This window comes from Haliaeetus leucocephalus, unplaced genomic scaffold, assembly GCF_000737465.1.
Source record: "Haliaeetus leucocephalus isolate CR32 unplaced genomic scaffold, Haliaeetus_leucocephalus-4.0 Scaffold228, whole genome shotgun sequence".
In the NCBI taxonomy this organism is placed as follows: Eukaryota; Metazoa; Chordata; class Aves; order Accipitriformes; family Accipitridae; genus Haliaeetus; species Haliaeetus leucocephalus.
The window spans coordinates 20,448,351-20,466,012 of record NW_010972664.1 but is presented as its reverse complement, the minus strand read 5'-3'; the positions used below and the strand labels follow the sequence as shown (position 1 = coordinate 20,466,012).

The 17,662-nt window shown below is 46.1% G+C and overlaps 1 protein-coding gene across 1 annotated transcript in view; it reads left to right on the top strand.

Moving 5' to 3' along the window:
• ARHGAP31 (Rho GTPase activating protein 31) overlaps positions 1-17,662 on the top strand; it is a 55,658-nt gene that overhangs the window by 34,699 nt on the left and 3,297 nt on the right. The window contains exons 2-11 of the mRNA XM_010567437.1: positions 1,266-1,368; positions 1,792-1,936; positions 6,629-6,711; positions 7,343-7,450; positions 9,185-9,330; positions 11,099-11,297; positions 13,071-13,195; positions 15,612-15,671; positions 16,336-16,962; positions 17,263-17,576. Of these exons, the coding sequence (XP_010565739.1) occupies positions 1,266-1,368; positions 1,792-1,936; positions 6,629-6,711; positions 7,343-7,450; positions 9,185-9,330; positions 11,099-11,297; positions 13,071-13,195; positions 15,612-15,671; positions 16,336-16,962; positions 17,263-17,576 (1,910 nt within the window). The remainder of the gene's footprint in view (positions 1-1,265; positions 1,369-1,791; positions 1,937-6,628; positions 6,712-7,342; positions 7,451-9,184; positions 9,331-11,098; positions 11,298-13,070; positions 13,196-15,611; positions 15,672-16,335; positions 16,963-17,262; positions 17,577-17,662) is intronic.

Genomic DNA, 17,662 nt, shown 5'->3' with positions numbered 1-17,662 from the left:
CACCAGCTTGGGACCCCTCCTCACCAAAGCCTGTGCCCTGGGCTGCTTGATACGGGCAAGTCCACCCATGAACTGGCTCTGGCCTCAGTGGCACCCATAAGAAATACAACATACCAGCTGGTTTTTGTTCAGGCTGTCCTTGGAGTTCTGTCTTTGGATGCTGCCCGATGAAGCATACATTAATATGTCATTATTGTCCTGAACTTCAAGCAGAAGAGCTCAGGGAAGGTCCAGCCAGAGGTGTTATCTGTAGTGTCACAAAGATGCAGTAATTGCTGGGCCTGGCTTTCCAGTCAAATGTATGGCTTAGTCTGTTCTCTTCCATACAGCTCTCCAAATGCGCAGTGCAGCAGAGTCAGCATTACAGTGGGAAACTTTAACTTCTGCATTTACTGACTTTTGTGCTTATGGCTGTGTGAAGCATTGCATTAAATACACAGTAGTTTCTAGCACCTAATAAGGAAGGGCTCTCTTACTGTTATTATTATAGCTAGGGTTGTTATAGTACTGGGGACAGGGAGGCTTGGTCGGACCAAGAAGATGAGGGTTTCCTATACCTATATAATGGGGAAAATATAAACATATGCTTTGGGTCCAAGTCTGGATGTAAATGTTGTGCCTCAGGCTCCTCTCAGCTTTAAGGCTGGTTAAGTCTTTGGCTGGTTATATTCACGGAGTTCTTTTGAAGCCAATGTCAGATTTTGTCAGTGTGCAGATCTAGTCAATATTTGAACTTTATACCCCCTCTGTGGGAGTTTATGAGCACTAAACTGTGGGTATGTAGGCTTATATGGAAGTGTGAATGCTTCTCTGATTTTTATCCAAGCCAATCAGACCTTTTGGCACAATTCAGCGAGGCTGGAGCTCTATCTTGGGGAGGGGGGAGGTTCCCAGGACCTCATGCTTTACCTCATGCTTTCAATTAGAATGAAATTGCTTATTTTCTGGAAAGAAAAGAAAAAGAGAGAGAGAGAAAAACCCTACCTTTCTTCCCATAATGTTTCTGTGACTTCAGGGTCAGTCATTGTCACATGTCAGTGAGCGTGGCATGGCACAACCATAGCATATCCTCACTTTGCAAATTGGCTAGGGCCACTTTGTGGGGTTTATTTTTGGTTTGCCCTGTATTTCTCCCATTGCTGTACCCTTCCCTGCATCTGCAGAGAGCCACTGCCGTTGTTTCATGAAACTGTCTCCTCTGTGGTGACTTTTGGAAGTTCTCGGTGTGTATTCATTGGGCATCTTGCCTTGCTTTTCTCTCCTAGTCCCCTACGTGCTGAAGAGCTGTGCAGAGTTCATTGAGACTCATGGCATCGTTGATGGGATCTACCGCCTCTCAGGAGTGACATCCAACATACAAAAACTGAGGTAAAGGCAATCTGTCTGGGCGCCAGAGAGATTCGGTCACATTGCTCCGTACCTTTTCACTGTTAGTCCCTCAGGCATAGACTGGGGCCAACAGAGCTCCACACTGATGCAGAAGATAAACTGTCTCTGAAGCTGGTAACAGGGAAATACAACATTTCAGGGATTAGTCCCATGACAAAGAAAAAAATTATCTCCCTCTGCATCTATTAATGGGAAAGGCCTGGAGGGTCTCAGCACAAATGCTGAGTTGTTCTCTCTAGCTTCAAGACAAAGCAATCTCTTTATATCAGTTTGAAGTCCACTCACAGGGCTATGTTAGGGAAACCAGACCAGTTCCCTATGTTAGGGAAACCAGAGACTAGTTGAAACCTCGGTGTCTGAGCTCTTATTTGCTGACATTGTTATGTTTCCATATTGTTTCAGACAAGAGTTTGTTTCTGACCAATGCCCAGATCTGACAAGGGAAGTTTACCTCCAAGACATCCACTGCGTGGGGTCACTCTGCAAGCTGTACTTCAGGGAACTGCCCAACCCTCTCCTCACCTATGAGCTCTACAAGAAATTCACGGTGAGACCCTTTGCTGTTCTCATTCCTCTCTCCAGCAGCATGGATGTGCTGCAGGTCCCTCCATGACAGCTGTTTGGCATTCACTCCAGTGTCTTGGTTTCTGGTGCAGCTATCTGTATAAACACTTCTCAGTGCTCTTCCCTTCTTGTCTTGCACTGGCTCTCTTTCCCTGCCCTTGTTTCTTTCCCCCATTTAATGTTTATTTCTCTCAGTTTCTCTGCTGTTTCCTCTCCTTCATCTTGCTCATTTTTTCACTGTGTTGCTTCCCTGCTGTTACTCTTTCTCCCCACTGTGCACCTCCTCCCAGAATTACTAATGCTCTTTCTTTTCCTCATTACTGTCCATCACTGAAAGTCTTCTGGGTCACCTGGGGCTTGTGATCATAATCACAAACATGCGGTTTCCTCCTCCCTGTCCCTCTGACAGTCCCTGACACCTGCACAAACTGATTGCTCAGCCCATGTGTAAAGCACCAACTTTTCTACATCTGTAGGATTTTTCACACAGTTTGTCAGAGTGCAGATGATGACACAGGTTATGCTGGCTATGGCATATCAGGTCCATCATGATCATGTCATAAATACAAATGGCAGAGGAAAGTGGCAGCTGGCCAAGCAGAAATCTCTAACCTTGTTTAAAGGGATTATAATTCAAAGAGCAGTTACTTGATTCTGCAAAACAACCATAGATTATACATGGATACAGCTGGAACCTAGGAGCAGACTGCGGGAGAGCAGAAAAATAAGACCAGAAAGCCTGAATTTTTAAGAGAGTTGGCTAATTTTGATGACAGATAATATTTTATTAAAAGGTGGCGCAGCAAGCTATGCTTGTTGTTAAGGTTGCCTCCTTCTTACCACTCTAAATCTACTTTCAGTTGTTTATGACACCAACAAATTTAAATCCAGTCGTTCAGGCTGAAATCTTATGTGCCAGAGGTGTGAATTTTCAGCTAAAAGAGTTCATCAACTTCTTAAAACAACTGGCATGGGGCGACAGGAAAGATTGTTTTCTGAGTGTTAGAAACATCTGTCCTTTGTTAAGAGTTTCTGTCATCCTACTCTTTCCCATTTGCCAGGCTGTGGAGGGCGACATCACCAAAAATGTCAGATGTTGCAGAGAAGTTTTGCAAAATCTTGTCCCAATGAAATGGGAAGTGGCAAGCAACCTTAGCTTTAGGTATTGCCGTCTGCATTGCCTCTATCCTGAAGCAAGCACTTCCAAGTGGCACTGCTATGGCACAGGAGGCACTGAGAGAGATCCACGGGGTCTAGAAAGAAGAAGACATTCTCCAAAGCCTCCCCGTTGCCTGCTATGGGAAGAGGCACGCACATCTGTGCGAGGGGGCTTGCTGTAGGACAAAACCAGATGGGACCAGCCAAGCAGGAACCTGCTATAAGAAGTGAGGTAGCTGTTAGGGACTACAGCTGAGCTGGGGAACGTGGGTGGGAACTGGCTCGCTGTGCTGCCTGACAGATCTGCAATAGTGTTAGGTGTCTTGCTGTTTCGATGTCGAATTTTAAGAAGATTGGTCTGTGTTTCAAGGTGATGTATAGTCAAAACTTCAGTCAAAATTCTAAGCAGATTTGAAAAATTGGCCTATATCCCCAGGATATAGGGATCCTGAGGATATAGGATAGGGTCTCTAAAGTAGAGATGGTCAGGATGAATAGGATCTTGAAAATACAGGGTATTATTCAACCATTCACAGTAACTGATGAGTCTCATTCTTGTTGAAGCTATTTGGCTGGTGTCTTTCTGGCTATCACTACTGATTTATGAAAGAAAAATGCTATAAAGGAAACATGAAGATTTAGATGGAAACTTTTTTTAGGGAAGAATGTTTGCTGAAAAGTGCAGTTTTGGGATGATGACTTGCAGATTTTAAGTAGATACATTTGGTAAAAAGTTTTATTCAAAAACAAAAGGGAAAACATTTCTGTAACTGTCTAAATGTTTCTTTTACAAATACTTTCTAAAGGAAGTGTTTCAACATTAAATCAACACATCTAACTCTTAAATAAAAAGTCTTTCAGAAAAGGGTTAAACGGCCCCAAATTTAAATTATGATTTCTTTCACTTATGGTTCAGTGTGATGCTTTGGTCAACTTTGAACAATTGTTTTTTAAAATCTTGTGCCAGCTCCCCCAAATGTTATCACTTTGGATTGACCTAAAAGAGATTTTTTTGTAATCTCCGGCTTTTTAGTTTGTCCGCTCAGCCACAAAATCCATTATTCACGTAAGTCTACTCAGTAGGGATTTATAATGGGTAACCCAGCTGACAGGAAGCACAGTCAGATACCAGGAGGAAAGAAAGAAAAAAGACCAATTCCCCAAGGAGCAGAAAACCCGCTAGGAGCATGTGTATGCGTGGGGCGTCTGAACAGGGAACGGTGGCAGCTGTGCCTTGGCAGAAGAGCGCTGGTAGGAGTAAAGGATGCATGCTAATCCCAGCCTGACTCAGTCGGAGCTGTCTCTGAGATGAGATAGGCTCCACTTTGAGTCACCAGAGTGATTCAGACATTTGTGGCTAAGGAAAGTCAAATTTTTAATGACTAGGGAGGGTTTGGCCTTTTGGTCATCCCTATGTCAAGTTCACAGATGTAACGTCCCAGTCATGACCTCACTGGCGATCAACTTTTGCAAAATGATGCCCTCTCACGCTCTTCAACTTGCCATTCTAGTGATGGATGCTTGTTTCATAGGATAGGTAAGTTGACCCTGCTTGTCTTGTTCTAGCCTGGGTGTAGAGGGACTGAATAAATCAGCTGTAGGAGGCCAAGCCTACCTTCTCTCTCCGGGCTCTATTCCTCTTGTTAACCAGGGCTTCTGAATTGTGCACTCCCAGAATCACCAGTGGAGTAAAAAAAATCCTAAATGACATAAATTCATACCATGATTAATGGACATGTAATAAATGGAGTTGCTGGTTCTTCCTTGAATTCTGTGTTCTGCTGCTGTAATCCTGAGTTTTGGAGGGGGCCTCAGATTTCAAAGGCACAACACATATGGGTCAGAAATGTGGCTTGGAGGTTCAAACGGGTCATGACCTCAGAGAAGCTGGTATTCACTTGCTGTCTAAGCATTAGGTCTTTAGGACCTGGAAGTTAAATATGGGAATGAAAATCAGCACTGGGGGAGAAAATACTGTGTACAATCTAGTTGAAATCTAATGTTTTAGATGCAGCAGTTAAAGTTTATATTTCTCTCCATCTCCACCTTTGGACAGGGCCATTCAACTGGAAACCTTGTATGAAGATCACAAGAGATCTTATACTTAGGATTTCTGGCTGATTGTAATAGACTATTTTTTTTTTTTTTTAAAAAAAAGGAGCTGTAGTTATGGGTAAAAAGTACTACAAGGAGTTAACCTACCTTTAATTTGGGCAAAACAAGTGCGTCCGCAGCTCATGTACACCAAGCGAGCTCACTTGTTTTTCTTTGCTGTCACACCAGTGAGAAGTTCAAACTAGAGGGCATAGATCTCAGTTCTCAGTGTTAGGGAATAAAACATAATTCATATTCATCTCTGGCCTTGAAACTGGCAATGTTTGTTTTGCTGGTGGTTGTACATGAGAAATGGTCTGCTGGGAAAAGGACAGTGACCAGAACACAGATGGCAGCATCATCAGTGTGGATGTTGTAGTGACTGCTACAAGAAGATGCTTCTCTAGTTGTGGCTGGTAATTTCAGGTTCATAATGTTTAAGCAACGGGTGGTTTGGGACGGGCTGTTTCCTTCCTTTCCTTTCCTAGCAGTGCTGACGTCTGTCTGTAGGCAAAGCTTCTGCTGGCAGCATGGGTCCCAGCATCTTTCTTTGAACTCGCTCCAAACTCCAGTGGCAGTAGGGTAGGCAGGAGGTTCCCAGACAGTCATGCATTGTTTGAACTCACTGGTGGTTTGTCCTCCCCTAGCACAAATATTGAAAAGGAATAGCTGAACAGATGAATACCAATGCAGTAAACTCCTAGGAATGCAGACAAAAGCTTATCGTGGGTCTCTAAGCTCTTGATGCATAGAGACTTGCTCAAGACCAAGATGTATAACCTTGATTCTGTCTAACCTAGTCTAACCCTGTGTCTAAGAATTTATTAATCTGCCTGGACAGTGATTTTGCTAAGGCTTCTCCCATCATAAAAGATGCAAACTAACACAAACAATCCCTACAGCTATCTTCATAAGACAGCCAAAATATTGCATATTTTGAAGAATATGGAACATGTATATCCAAGCTGTTTTCATAACACGGGGCTTGAAAGACCTGCTTTATTTTTAACACAGTTTCTGGGAGGACGGTTCACTATTTTTCATTTTTTCCATTATTTTCACTTCTCTCTTTCCCTTTCTTTCTATTCCACCCATCACTGCCCAAGTTAAAAAAGGGAAAAAGAACAAACAAACAAAAAAAGAAACATAACTCCTAACTGAAGGTCTCAGTCCTTAAATGCCCCTCTCCCCAAAACATTGACCACCATGTCCCGAGGTGTGGGAATGATGTACCGAGCCATGAAATAACAGTGCAGCAAATCTCTGCTACGCTGGGGAAAAAAAGCAACTTCTACCAACAGCTGTGTAACGTAACAAGAGAGCATTTCCTCTGAGACAGGCTGTCTCATGTGACCCTCCTTATCCCTTTTCTTCTTCCCCTGAGTCCATTGCCAAGGCGGACTGTTTCCTTGTATCCCCACAGGAAGCAGTATCACGCTTCCCTGAGGATGAGCAGTTGGCACGAATTCAAAATGTCATCCAGGAGCTCCCACCATCACATTACAGGTGAGAACCTGTCCATGCAGGTACCGAGGAACAGTGTGGTGACCCTCACCGTCAGGGAATATTACTTGAAACAGCGCTTGAGTTAATTTCCAGAAGTCAGTTCCCAAAAGCTGACTCACCATTTCCAAATCTGACGACAATTTATCTGGCATTTAAATATCACTGAACAAACCATTGTTAGAGATGGAACAAGCTCTCCTTGCCACAGCCTATCGTCCTCCTTCCCTGGGTATGACACCCATGGTACCCTTGGCCAGTGTCCTGGGTGTGGTGGGAAGAAGATCTGCTGGAGGTGCCTGAGCAAGAGCTAAACCCTCAGCCTTTGCAGCATCCCACTCCCTCTCCCATCCATCTGCCATCTTCTTTGCACCCATCATGCTAAGGATGGTTTGGTTCATGCCCCATCCTTGGTCACGCCAGAGCACAGTGGTTCAGGTGTTCACCGCCATCCCCTGTAAATGCTGGTGCTGTAAATCCTCTGTCCTATGGGGCCTGTTGTGCCGTTGCAGACACTGCCTTCCTTGAGGAGGGGACAAATCTGAGGCCAGGGCTGGGTCTGACCCTTGCCATCCCAGTGGGCAGGCATCGGTCGCTTGACACATTTTTCTTTCTCCATGTGAAACCCCTGCAGAACGCTGGAATACCTGATCAAGCACCTGACTCACCTGGCCTCCTTCAGCAACATGACCAACATGCACACCAGAAACCTGGCCTTGGTGTGGGCTCCCAATCTCCTCAGGTACAGTAGAGAGTCCGCTCATCCAGAGGACCATGCTGAGCTCCAAGGGGAATGCCAGCACCTGACCCTGGAGACCCATCCCCTGAGGGAAATGCAAAGACAGGGAAAAGCAGAATAACTAAAGGGAACAGTAGAGCAGAGCAAACAGCTTTTAAAAGGAGAACAAATTCTTCCAGGTTGAATAATCTGAGGTTTTACTGCCAGCATCCAAGCAAGCTTGTGGTTTTGTGTGTTTCTTATAAAAAAAAAAAAAGCTGTTATTTGCAAGTTGAGCACATTGATTTAAAAATGAGGAGTTAGCTCATCCCTGTGGAACAGAAATGACATTTCTGACAGTGCCAGTGCGTCTGCAGTGGGGCGGTGAGAGACAGCAAGGCGTGGAAGGGAGAGCAACAGGGCAATAATACTACAGGCTTGTGCCCAGATCTGCTTGGGAAAAGTGAGTTCAGCTTGGTGGGTTTAAGATGGCAGCTAGTGTCAGATCTCAGGACCACCAGCTAGTTTGTCCTGTTTGCTATGCTTGGCACTCTGATGGGAAGACGCCCGGATAAGATGCAGGCAGAGGTTTGGCTGATATGTTGTAGACCTAAGCAGAGCAAGAAAAAATAGTATCTGGAGAAAAAAAAAATTGAAATATTTTGTATCTTTTTGAAATTCCCTTCCCTGTCCATCCCATACCCATGTATTGAGAGGAATGAACTATGCAGGCAGAGTCCAGGGCTGAGCTGGGCAGGAGAGGGGAGATGGCAGAGCTGGTGGGGGGAGCCCTGGGCTGGCAGTGGGTAGGAGGGAGGGACACTGGCTAACTAGAGAGGTACAGGCCTGAAAAGCATTGTCTAAAGAGTTGTCTCACCCTTTTAAATCACAAAACAGGCAGAGCAGGTTCTGAAAATTAATCAAATATCGACTCTATTGAATATCACAAAGTGGACCTTTACTACTAAGACATTTTCATTCTAGTATCTGTCGTTGTCAAAAAAACTGAAGTCTGTTTCCTTTTGCAATCTTTCCTAAGTGCAAGTCCCAGGGAGGAAAAGAAAGGAGCATGCCATGCAACTGCAGTCTCCTTACAGGGTTATCCTCTTGGCAATGCCCCAAGCTATTATCTAACACACCAGTCATTAACTTTACAAAGGATCCATTGCCCAGAGATAATTTCTTCAGCAACACTTTGGCATGTCAAGATAAGGAATGTTTCTTTGCTGAGAGCAAGAGTGAGAATACGGGAGTGCAGAGGGGCAGAGAAGAGACTACTGGGGCAGACGGCAAAGCATTGAAAAAAATGGTGTGGGGAAGACCTAAGAAGGGTTTTAAGGGATTTCACTGAGAGATAATTGAAGCATTGAGTAGGGATCTGGAAGCAGTGTTTGAAGGCTCCTGTGTTGTCTTTCAGGCCCGACACTGAAATAGCTAAAAGAGGAGCAAAGAGGGAGAAGAAGGGAGTTTGAGAGCCACAGTTTTTTCTACTGCTGAAGAATGTAAAAGCTAAGTAGGGAAAATAACACAGGCAGGAAAGAAAATAACAGAGGTAGTGGAGAAAACAGGGAAAATAATTTTAAAGAGAGAGGAAAGGCAGAGAGAGGATGAGGGCCTGTGAGGGAAGGAGAGGAAGAGGTTAAGCAAGAGTGGGGAAGACTTCCCTGTTCCAAGTCTTGCAGGAATAAAGCTAATCTTTCCTTCCCAGGGGCTGTGTGTGGCAATGCTGGCTACTAGTAAACCTCTTTCCTCATGCAGGTCAAAGGAGATTGAGGCGGTTGGCTGCAATGGGGATGCAGCTTTCCTGGAGGTGCGAGTACAGCAGTTGGTGATCGAGTTCATCCTGAATCATGTGGACCAGATCTTCAGCAACAACAGAAAAGCCAGCTCTGCGGAGAACATTGGTAACAACCTCCCCAAACCATTCCAAGTGTCACTTGCCATGTACTCCAGGTCTAAGTGTATCCCCTTTAACTAATATTTCAAGCACATCAACCCTTACCATCCTCACAGACTCCCCCAAAGACACCTTGAGGCCAATCTCTCATTACTCTTGTCGTCTTCATCCCTATCTCCAACATTTTCTTTTTGAATACTAGCCTCCTTCAGAGTGCTCCCAGATTGCCCCATGGCTCATCTTTTGCATGATCTCACCTGGCTTAACCCTTTCCACAAAAGGAAGACCACCTGATTGCTTCTCAATCCTGGTGTAAGCTTTGCCTCTAAGCCCATCAGCCACAGTCTCAATTCTTCTCTCAGGCTCGCCCAGTTATAATTCCTTATACCAATGATACCTGCCCTGCAGCCACCATATCCAACCAAGTCAGAGGCCACACTCCCAGGATAAAACTTAAGCTTGTGTTCTAAAAACTTAAGTCTTGTACCTGGGGACATTTCACAAAAGAGATTTTTTTTTTCCCCCTGGGACATCAACAGTTTTCAGAGATGCTGATTTTGTTATTTAGTGATGGGTTTGTTGTCAAAATGGTTTTAAGTCTGGGAATTGAGATGGTCTGGATTCACAGTGACCTCACATAATTTCAGAAATATGCATCTTTCTGTTTTACACACTGGGAAGACTCGTAATACCTTCAGAAGTGAGGGAGTAACCACCTTTCTTTTTTCCAGCCCTGTATTAGCTCGTCCCATCCACTTTTCCCTTAACATGTGGCATTCTATGCTAGTTTGACCCTGGAGCCCACATTTCCAGTGCCCTGCTCAACCTGTAACACCTCTGCTCTGCTGGTGCAGGTGCCATTCCTATGCCCTGGCAGAAGGCATGGAGTGAGGAACTGCTCCCATACTACCTTAAGCATTGTAGCGAAACACTGGCTAGTAAATTCCAAGGCTTCTAGTTGTCCTGCAGGTCACTGGCCCAAAGGTGGCCCAAGTTTGGTAAGTGCTGAACCCTGCTGGCCTTTAACAGCCTTATGGGGTCAAGAGGGGAAAATGCTGATGATCCCAGTTGATTTCTTAGTGGGAAAGTGCCCCTTTCCCAGCCCCTCTGTACAGGTAGTAGCTTGCACCCTGCTTCAGCAGTAGGGCTAAATATTGAGTGAACCCCAGAGACTGTACTTCATGCACCTTGAGGTGGTCTGTTTAGGACAGGGCTGTTATTGGGGTGACATATGGGAAGTTGCCTTTGCCACTGCCCATGTAAACAGAGACCTTCAGTTCCCAGGGCTAGTGGTCACACTGCTTTCCATAGCCCTGAAATGCATTAGGAAGGTAAAATAATGCTGGTTTTTAGAACAGTCCCCCTTCCTGGAACAAGACAAGGGGAAAGATGTGGAAGTGAGAGAAAGAATTAGGCACCAGGTTTGGATCGGGGACTAAACTGCTCCAAAATCTGGGGAGGGATGGAGGAGAAAGGGAAATGTGTGAATCCTGGTGTTTTTCAGAGATACCTCTCTCACACTGAAACATCTACAGCAGAGGCAGCAAGTCTGTGCAACGCAGCTTTTGGCTGGTGAGTGTGGCCCCTGCTGGGAATGCACTCAGATGGATAAGGTTGCTGGGGAGATGGAAGACTTATCTGACAAAAAGCCTCTCTCCCTGCACGTGCCACTCCTTTCCCCCCTCCGCAGGAGATGTTCCAGTCAAATAAAGACATGAAGCTCTTGCTCTCGTCTCTCCTCACCCCAGGCTGGAATGTATTTTCTTGCTTTTCAGAGAGCACATCGGTTGTGAAAAGTCTGACCCTCCCCTCAGCCTCCCTGCCAATGAAACTGGTGAGCCTGGAAGAAGCGCAGGCACGGAGTCTGTCTGCCTCCCACCCTGCTCGGAAGGAAAGGAGAGAGAACAGTTTGCCTGAAATTGTCCCTGTAACTGGGTCCCTCTTCCACACAGTTGTTGACCTCCCTGACAGCAAGTAAGTGCCGAGAGGAGTGTAAAGTGCAAACAAAAAAGTGCAGGTTCCCCAGCATGATTGGGAATGAGTGAGACTTTTGTTAGCATAATACCCCCACACTTGCACGCAAGAATCTACAGCCACCATCGAGAGAAAAATCGTGTGCACTTCTCAAGAGGCACAGCTGCTCCTGAGAAGCATTGCAGTTGGTGGGTTCATAGCTCCACTAGCCCTCATCCCTCTACCGGGGCAGAACCTCACAGACCTGCAGGAGGAATTAATTGTCTTTGCATCCTTGTGTCAGCTCAGGATTTGGCTAAACATGGGCTGAACGCAGAGCAGGTCCAGACACAGTTCTTCTATGAGTTCCACCTGCTGGTGGCTTGTCCATGGTGCACCTGGTGGCATTGACCTGCTCAGCTTCATCGTTGTCCAGGTTCCCATATACTCATAGCCATGCAGTAAGGTGAATTTTCACTCCTAGCACATGGAGAGATATTTACATAGTGGCACCTATGCCACCTATGCCAGGAGAAGAGTCCGATTTCAGCTAAGGTTGCTGCAGTTGTTGGCACTGCTGCCCACCATAAGTATTTATCTACTGGTCTATCTATCTGTTAATATATGGCCACTCTACTGCCTGGTTCTGAGAGATTATAGCCTCTGCAGCAGGAGGCTCATTGATCTACTGACCCAAAGCACCAGTGCAAAGATATTTATTTGCACTTGATATATTCAAGCAAAAAGGAGCCATCTAACAGAATACTGGCAAGAGGATAACCAGCTTAAGACAAAAGGGTGTATTGCCCCTCTAGAGTGCCTTTTCCTTTCTCACTTGAAGCGAACAGTCCTATCCCCAAGATATTAATCCTCTTTGCACAACTGATTTGTGCTCTTCTGAGTACTGATCTGAAAGAAGAGCAGAACTATAGGGGTAGAAAGCCCATTGTGGAGAGCAAGACAGGGAGAAAAGAGGGTTCTTGCTCTGGAAGAGCAGAGAGTGAGGGAGGAGTCAGAATGGGTATGTGAAGGAACTGAAACAGAGCTTCATGCAGTTATATGCATAGACAAAAACTGGCTTCAGGAGTAGCAGCTTCTATTTAAAGCTGGGATTTCCAAAGAGACACAGGGAGCTGGTGTCCCACTTCCTCTGACAGTCAGGAGAAATTGATTTAATTCCCTTAAGCCTCCTCATTGTGGGTTAGTACATTATACTTGCATATAATCATATAACACCTATAATTAAATTAATGTTGGCCTGAGAAGCATTAATAGCTAGTTTGTATTAAGGGATCCTTTTATTTTCACAAAGTCATAAAAACTATAAGACGTGGACTCTAACGGATAGCTTTGTGCACTGAGCAATAGTACCAGTTCCATCAGTTCTCTGGAACTTATCTTGCATTCTGACATTAAAACCTGTTAAAAAGGCAGTTTTTCCTTACTATATTGCAAGATAGTTCTAGCCTCAGAAACCTCTGCTTTCTGGAGACAAGCATGGTTGATCGCTCAGTCAATCACAGTTGCTGTAGCACGATGCCAGTGCCAACTGTCTGAAGAGCGGGCTTAGGTGTCTTTCCATCCATGACATGGTTAAATCAGCAATACAGATAAATCACTTAGTGAAAATCAAGAGGTGGTTGTGTAGCTATGCCTTGCATGCCTTAGAATTAAAAGAGGTGTGAGAAGAAAAGCAGGACAGTGTTGAGGAGAGAGCTCAGAGGCTTTTGTGGGATCTTAAAAAGACAAAAGTCTCTAGGGTTTGGTAACCTCCTGAGCCCTTTTTCCTTCCAGGAGGAAATTATCTACCAAGTCCAAAAAATGGAAGTCGATATTTAACTTGGGCCGTTCTGGCTCAGAATCAAAGTCTAAACTGAGTCGAAACGGGAGTGTCTTCGTAAGGGCACAGAAGCTTTCTGGTAAGAACACACTTTTCAGTTAAGTATTTCTCTCTGCAGCTTTCCTTTGTGATATTGATAGCATGGGGCAACCTGTATCCATATGACACTAACACCATTAGACTTGAGATAGTCTAATGGGTTCATGTTTATTGGCTGGCTTCATGCACATCTAATTTTCACATGATGGTGAGAAGCACCCTTTCAGGAGGATATGCCAGACAGATACAGTAAATATTCCATTTTGCTATGTGATAAACAGGCTCCCGTTGCCCAGCTGTCAAGCTTGGGGACTAGGAAATGCAATGTAGGTTTGGATTAGTCCACTCTTCCAGCCCAGCCAGCCTCTGATTCTTAATGTTCCTTACATGGCACTGGGAGAATGTCTGCCCTTCCAGGCTGTTCTTCCACTAAAGGGCATTAAAGAACCAACTGTGTTCAGTGCCTTTGTGAAAAACAAGGTGCCAGCAGTTTCTATGGCTCCTGGCTCTCAGCACTTCGAGGGAAGCTATTACTTTTGCAGAATTTACAAGAGAGAAGTTGTCTTTTCTCCTGGCTGTAATCCCAAGTTCTAGCCCCTCCTGAGCTGCAATGTCTTAAACACCCTGCTTCCTAGAAAATCACATGGCAGTGCCAATTCCCAGTGTTCCGAAATGATGACTCAAGTTCTAAAAATCATGAAGTTGACTTAAAAGTAATCACAATTTTTAAAAGAAAGCATAACCTTTTTTACCTGAGTTCATAAGGAAGTGGTTTGGGTTTATATCTTTTAGATTTTTTTAGTATCTCCAAGTCAAGAAATTTACTCTTTAAAAAGAAGATGAAGGTGGAATTTTTTAAAAACAATCTCATGACTCCAGGAGCTGGTGTTTGGAGGAGCACTACTGAACATTGCAAGACTTAAAACAAAATAGTTAATGTTGGCAACATTACCTGCCACCACATATAAGAGAGGCTGTATTTGGATCAGAAGTGAGTGTGAAGCCAAATGCTGGATCCAGCTCTTCTTGGACCCCTGCCTTCCCCCATGTTTTGCATGTACAGATGGCCTCACACAGGGTGCCCATGGCAGACCTCAAAATAGCTCTCCATCCTATTTTGATCATGGGATCACCTTCTCACTTTGATAAGGAATACTCTGTCCCAAAATAGTGCTAACCCAAGGATGCCCAGGAATGACTGGAGCCCAGTGGTCGTGGGGGCCGAGCCTTGTTCCAAACACAGTACTGAGTGACAGGAGCCTGTACATTTTCGCCGGCAGGACACACAAAAGCACAACCGTGTGCAGAGATTTAGGCACCGAAGTAGTGCTTTTGAGAAGCAGTGCTTTAGCGCTGCCATGTTGTATTTTTGTGTGCTCTCTGCTTACAGCCTAATGTGAGGAAACAGATGAACTTGCTGTTGAAACTCAGCACATGCTTTAACACAGTTTGTGTCCACGGCACACAAGTCTGCAAGTCACATAAAACATGAGCTCCACAGCTTGAATTCTGTTCCTTCGCAAAAGCGCAGCCAGTGCTCAAGACATCATACCATATGAACGTAAAAGGTAGCCAGGACTCCATATAAATGCAAAAAGTAGGTGGAGTTTCTCCTATGCTCGTGTGAAAGTCAGTCCCAGAAGCCTTGATTATATAAATAAATGAAGTCCAACAAGCCTGCTCACTTTATGCCTTACCTACTTTGTGCAACATTGTAAACAGCAAACTTTGCTCCCAGACATTTTCCACAGCTCCACGGACCCTTTTTGGGCTGCCAGAGAATGACTTGTCTTCCTTGCCAGCTACATTCCCCCCATCTCTCCTTTTCAGAGCCGTAACAGCTACGTGCTTCCAAAGTCTCTCAGGAACAGACCTGTAGAGTGTCTGGTGACAAATGGCAGCTTGTTTCTGGACAAGCAAGTCCAGCCAGGATGACCGGGAAAATAGGTTGCTTACTGCCCTCATAAATTTCCCGGAGTGCTTGCTGGAGGCAGGGTATGCTCATGCCAGCAAAAGAGCCTGGGAGTGCAACGTAAAAATAACCTAACATTTGCTATCAGGAATGAGAGGTGAGAAGGCATTTATGTCAGTTTAGCTAAAAAGTCTCCACAACCAATAGCCTGACTTGATCTGGGAGGGCAGTGGCGCATAACAGCTTCGGGGATGCTTAACTGCTTCACAGTGGAAATGGTGTTGACTGGCTGGGTTAAGTATAGCTCTCCACATGTCCAGCAGGTGCAAAGCTGTTGTTAGCGCTAGCAGATCCCCGGCTGTGTGGACAAGTGTTGTGAGTAATAAGCAGCGTGGTGTGGATATAGAGGGGGAATGCTTAGAAATGGAAAATAACTTTGATGTCTGCCTGGCATGCCCGTCTATATGTAGCCTTTGGTGTTTATGGGCTGAAACCTGCAAAGCCACAGGATCTGAAGCCTGCTTCTAAAACTCATTTTCCACAGAAAAAGCAACTATTCGGCCCGCGAAGAGCATGGACTCACTGTGTTCCCTGCCAGTGGAAGGTGAGACATCAATAGCCTGTACTGTAAGGGTGAAGGATTGCACCTCTGCATTCTCAGCTTTCCCCCGTGCTTGCACAGATGCAGTGGTCTGTTTCTTTGCCTATCTCACCGTGTTCTGTATCTCTGTATGCTTATGCCATGGCTGCTGACGTGCCCCCACCTTTGTGTGCACGCATTTTTAACCCTTTTCTGTGTCTTTTATGTTGGCGTATGCACCTCAGAGTTACCGCTGTGCCTAGCTGCATCTTTACTAGCAGTGGGATCGCCTCGATTTCATTCTTGGTTATTCTGGGCACAAAATTCCCATTCATAAGTGAAAAGTGCTTGCAATAAGCTGACAAAGCCTGGAGCTGTGATCTTTGTGGGCAATGCACGCTAGCCCTAGACTTGGCTGCATCTGATTGAGAGGGGCCTCTAATAAACGTCTTAGGTGATTTCCACTGGAGAGCATCCTGTTCAGCCCTGCCTGCCCAGTTTGAAGGAGACCCCAGGACTGGAGCCTGGAAGGTCTTCAGCACATGCTTTTCCCATCTCTCTGTGGAAATGTGGGTGTTCACCAGGACAGGACTCATCCCTGGAGGGATTGAGGAGGGCTCCTCACAGAGGAGGGTTGTTTGCTAGTGCTTTGCTTCCCACTGACTTCCTCCTATCTTCCCATCTCTAGGGGAGGATGAAAAGAGCAGATTCAAACGGACGGTGACTACTGGAGGGTTTTTTGTTCCGGTGATGAAGATACGGACAGGAGGCACAGGCAGCTCATATGACCTCAGCAAGGAGAATGAGTGGGAGCGGGAAGGATCTGCCATGGGGGCTAAAGGAAGCTCAGAGCTGAGTGGGGAGAAAGGTCCTCCCCGGACACCGCAGGCAAAGTCACCCCCTGAGCAGCTGAAGGTCTTCCGGGCAGCAGAGGATGCCGAAAACGAGCAGACTTCCCCCAAAGGCGGCCGCATGTTCTACACCTCCGAAACAGCCTCCAAGTCAGGTTTCCCAAGCAGCCTCTTTCCCTTGGAAGCCTCCCCTCGTCATCAGAGGAAAGCCCTGAACATCTCAGAGCCTTTCGCCGTCTCGGTCCCCCTGCGGGTATCTGCAGTCATCAGCACCAACAGCACTCCCTGCCGTGTGCCCACCAAGGAGAAGCTTTCCCTCTCCAGCCTAGAGGAGCTCTCTTCTCTGGTGGCCGAGAGCACGAGCCCCTCTGCCCTGGATGTGGGGACCCACACGAGGACAGAGCAGGCACCGGAGCGAAAGGAGAAACAGCCGGCGCCTGCCCTGCCAGCGGCAGCATCCAGAGGTAAAAGTGTGTTAAGGAGGGGGATGTGGAGATGCCCTGCAGCTTGGTGGGGTGGAGGTTGCTCCAGCTTGCTCTTGTGGCCCGAAAGAGACCAAGCTGTAGCAGGGTGGGTGTTGATGGCAGCAGGTCAGGTTGGTGCTCGTGGCAGTAACGAGACTGAGGAGTGGGTAGCCTCCCAGCAATGTCCTGTTGTGCCCGGAGGGAGCTCTGTAGCTTTGTTGGTTGGCATTGGGTTGAAACAGCAGGGCACATATTTTCAGTCACAAGTAGTTACATCATTCATTTGTCTTTCTGATCCAGGCTCTCACCCCGAGGAGCTGGTGGCAGCCAGGAAACCCGAGTCCTTAGAAACTCCACAGCCAGCAGCAGAAAATCAGGAGGCATTATGTGGGCAAAGCAGCTGCCCAAGCAACACCAGCAGCCCCCAGCAGTCCTTGGAGCAGAGTCCCACCTTGGAACAAACACTAGCCTCAGAGGTTCATACGGGGCCACTCCCTGCAGACAAGGCAGAGCAAGGACAGCTCAAGACAAAAGATGTCTCCTCAGAAGGCAGCTGTGGCCAGCAGAAGATCGAGATGGCTAAGACAGAAGAAGGGTCATGCTTAAGAGATGTGGTAAGGAAGAAGGCATAAGAAAAAAGATGGGGGACAATGTCATGGTGGTGACTGGGAGGTTGTTTAAAGTTTCATTGTGTGTCCGT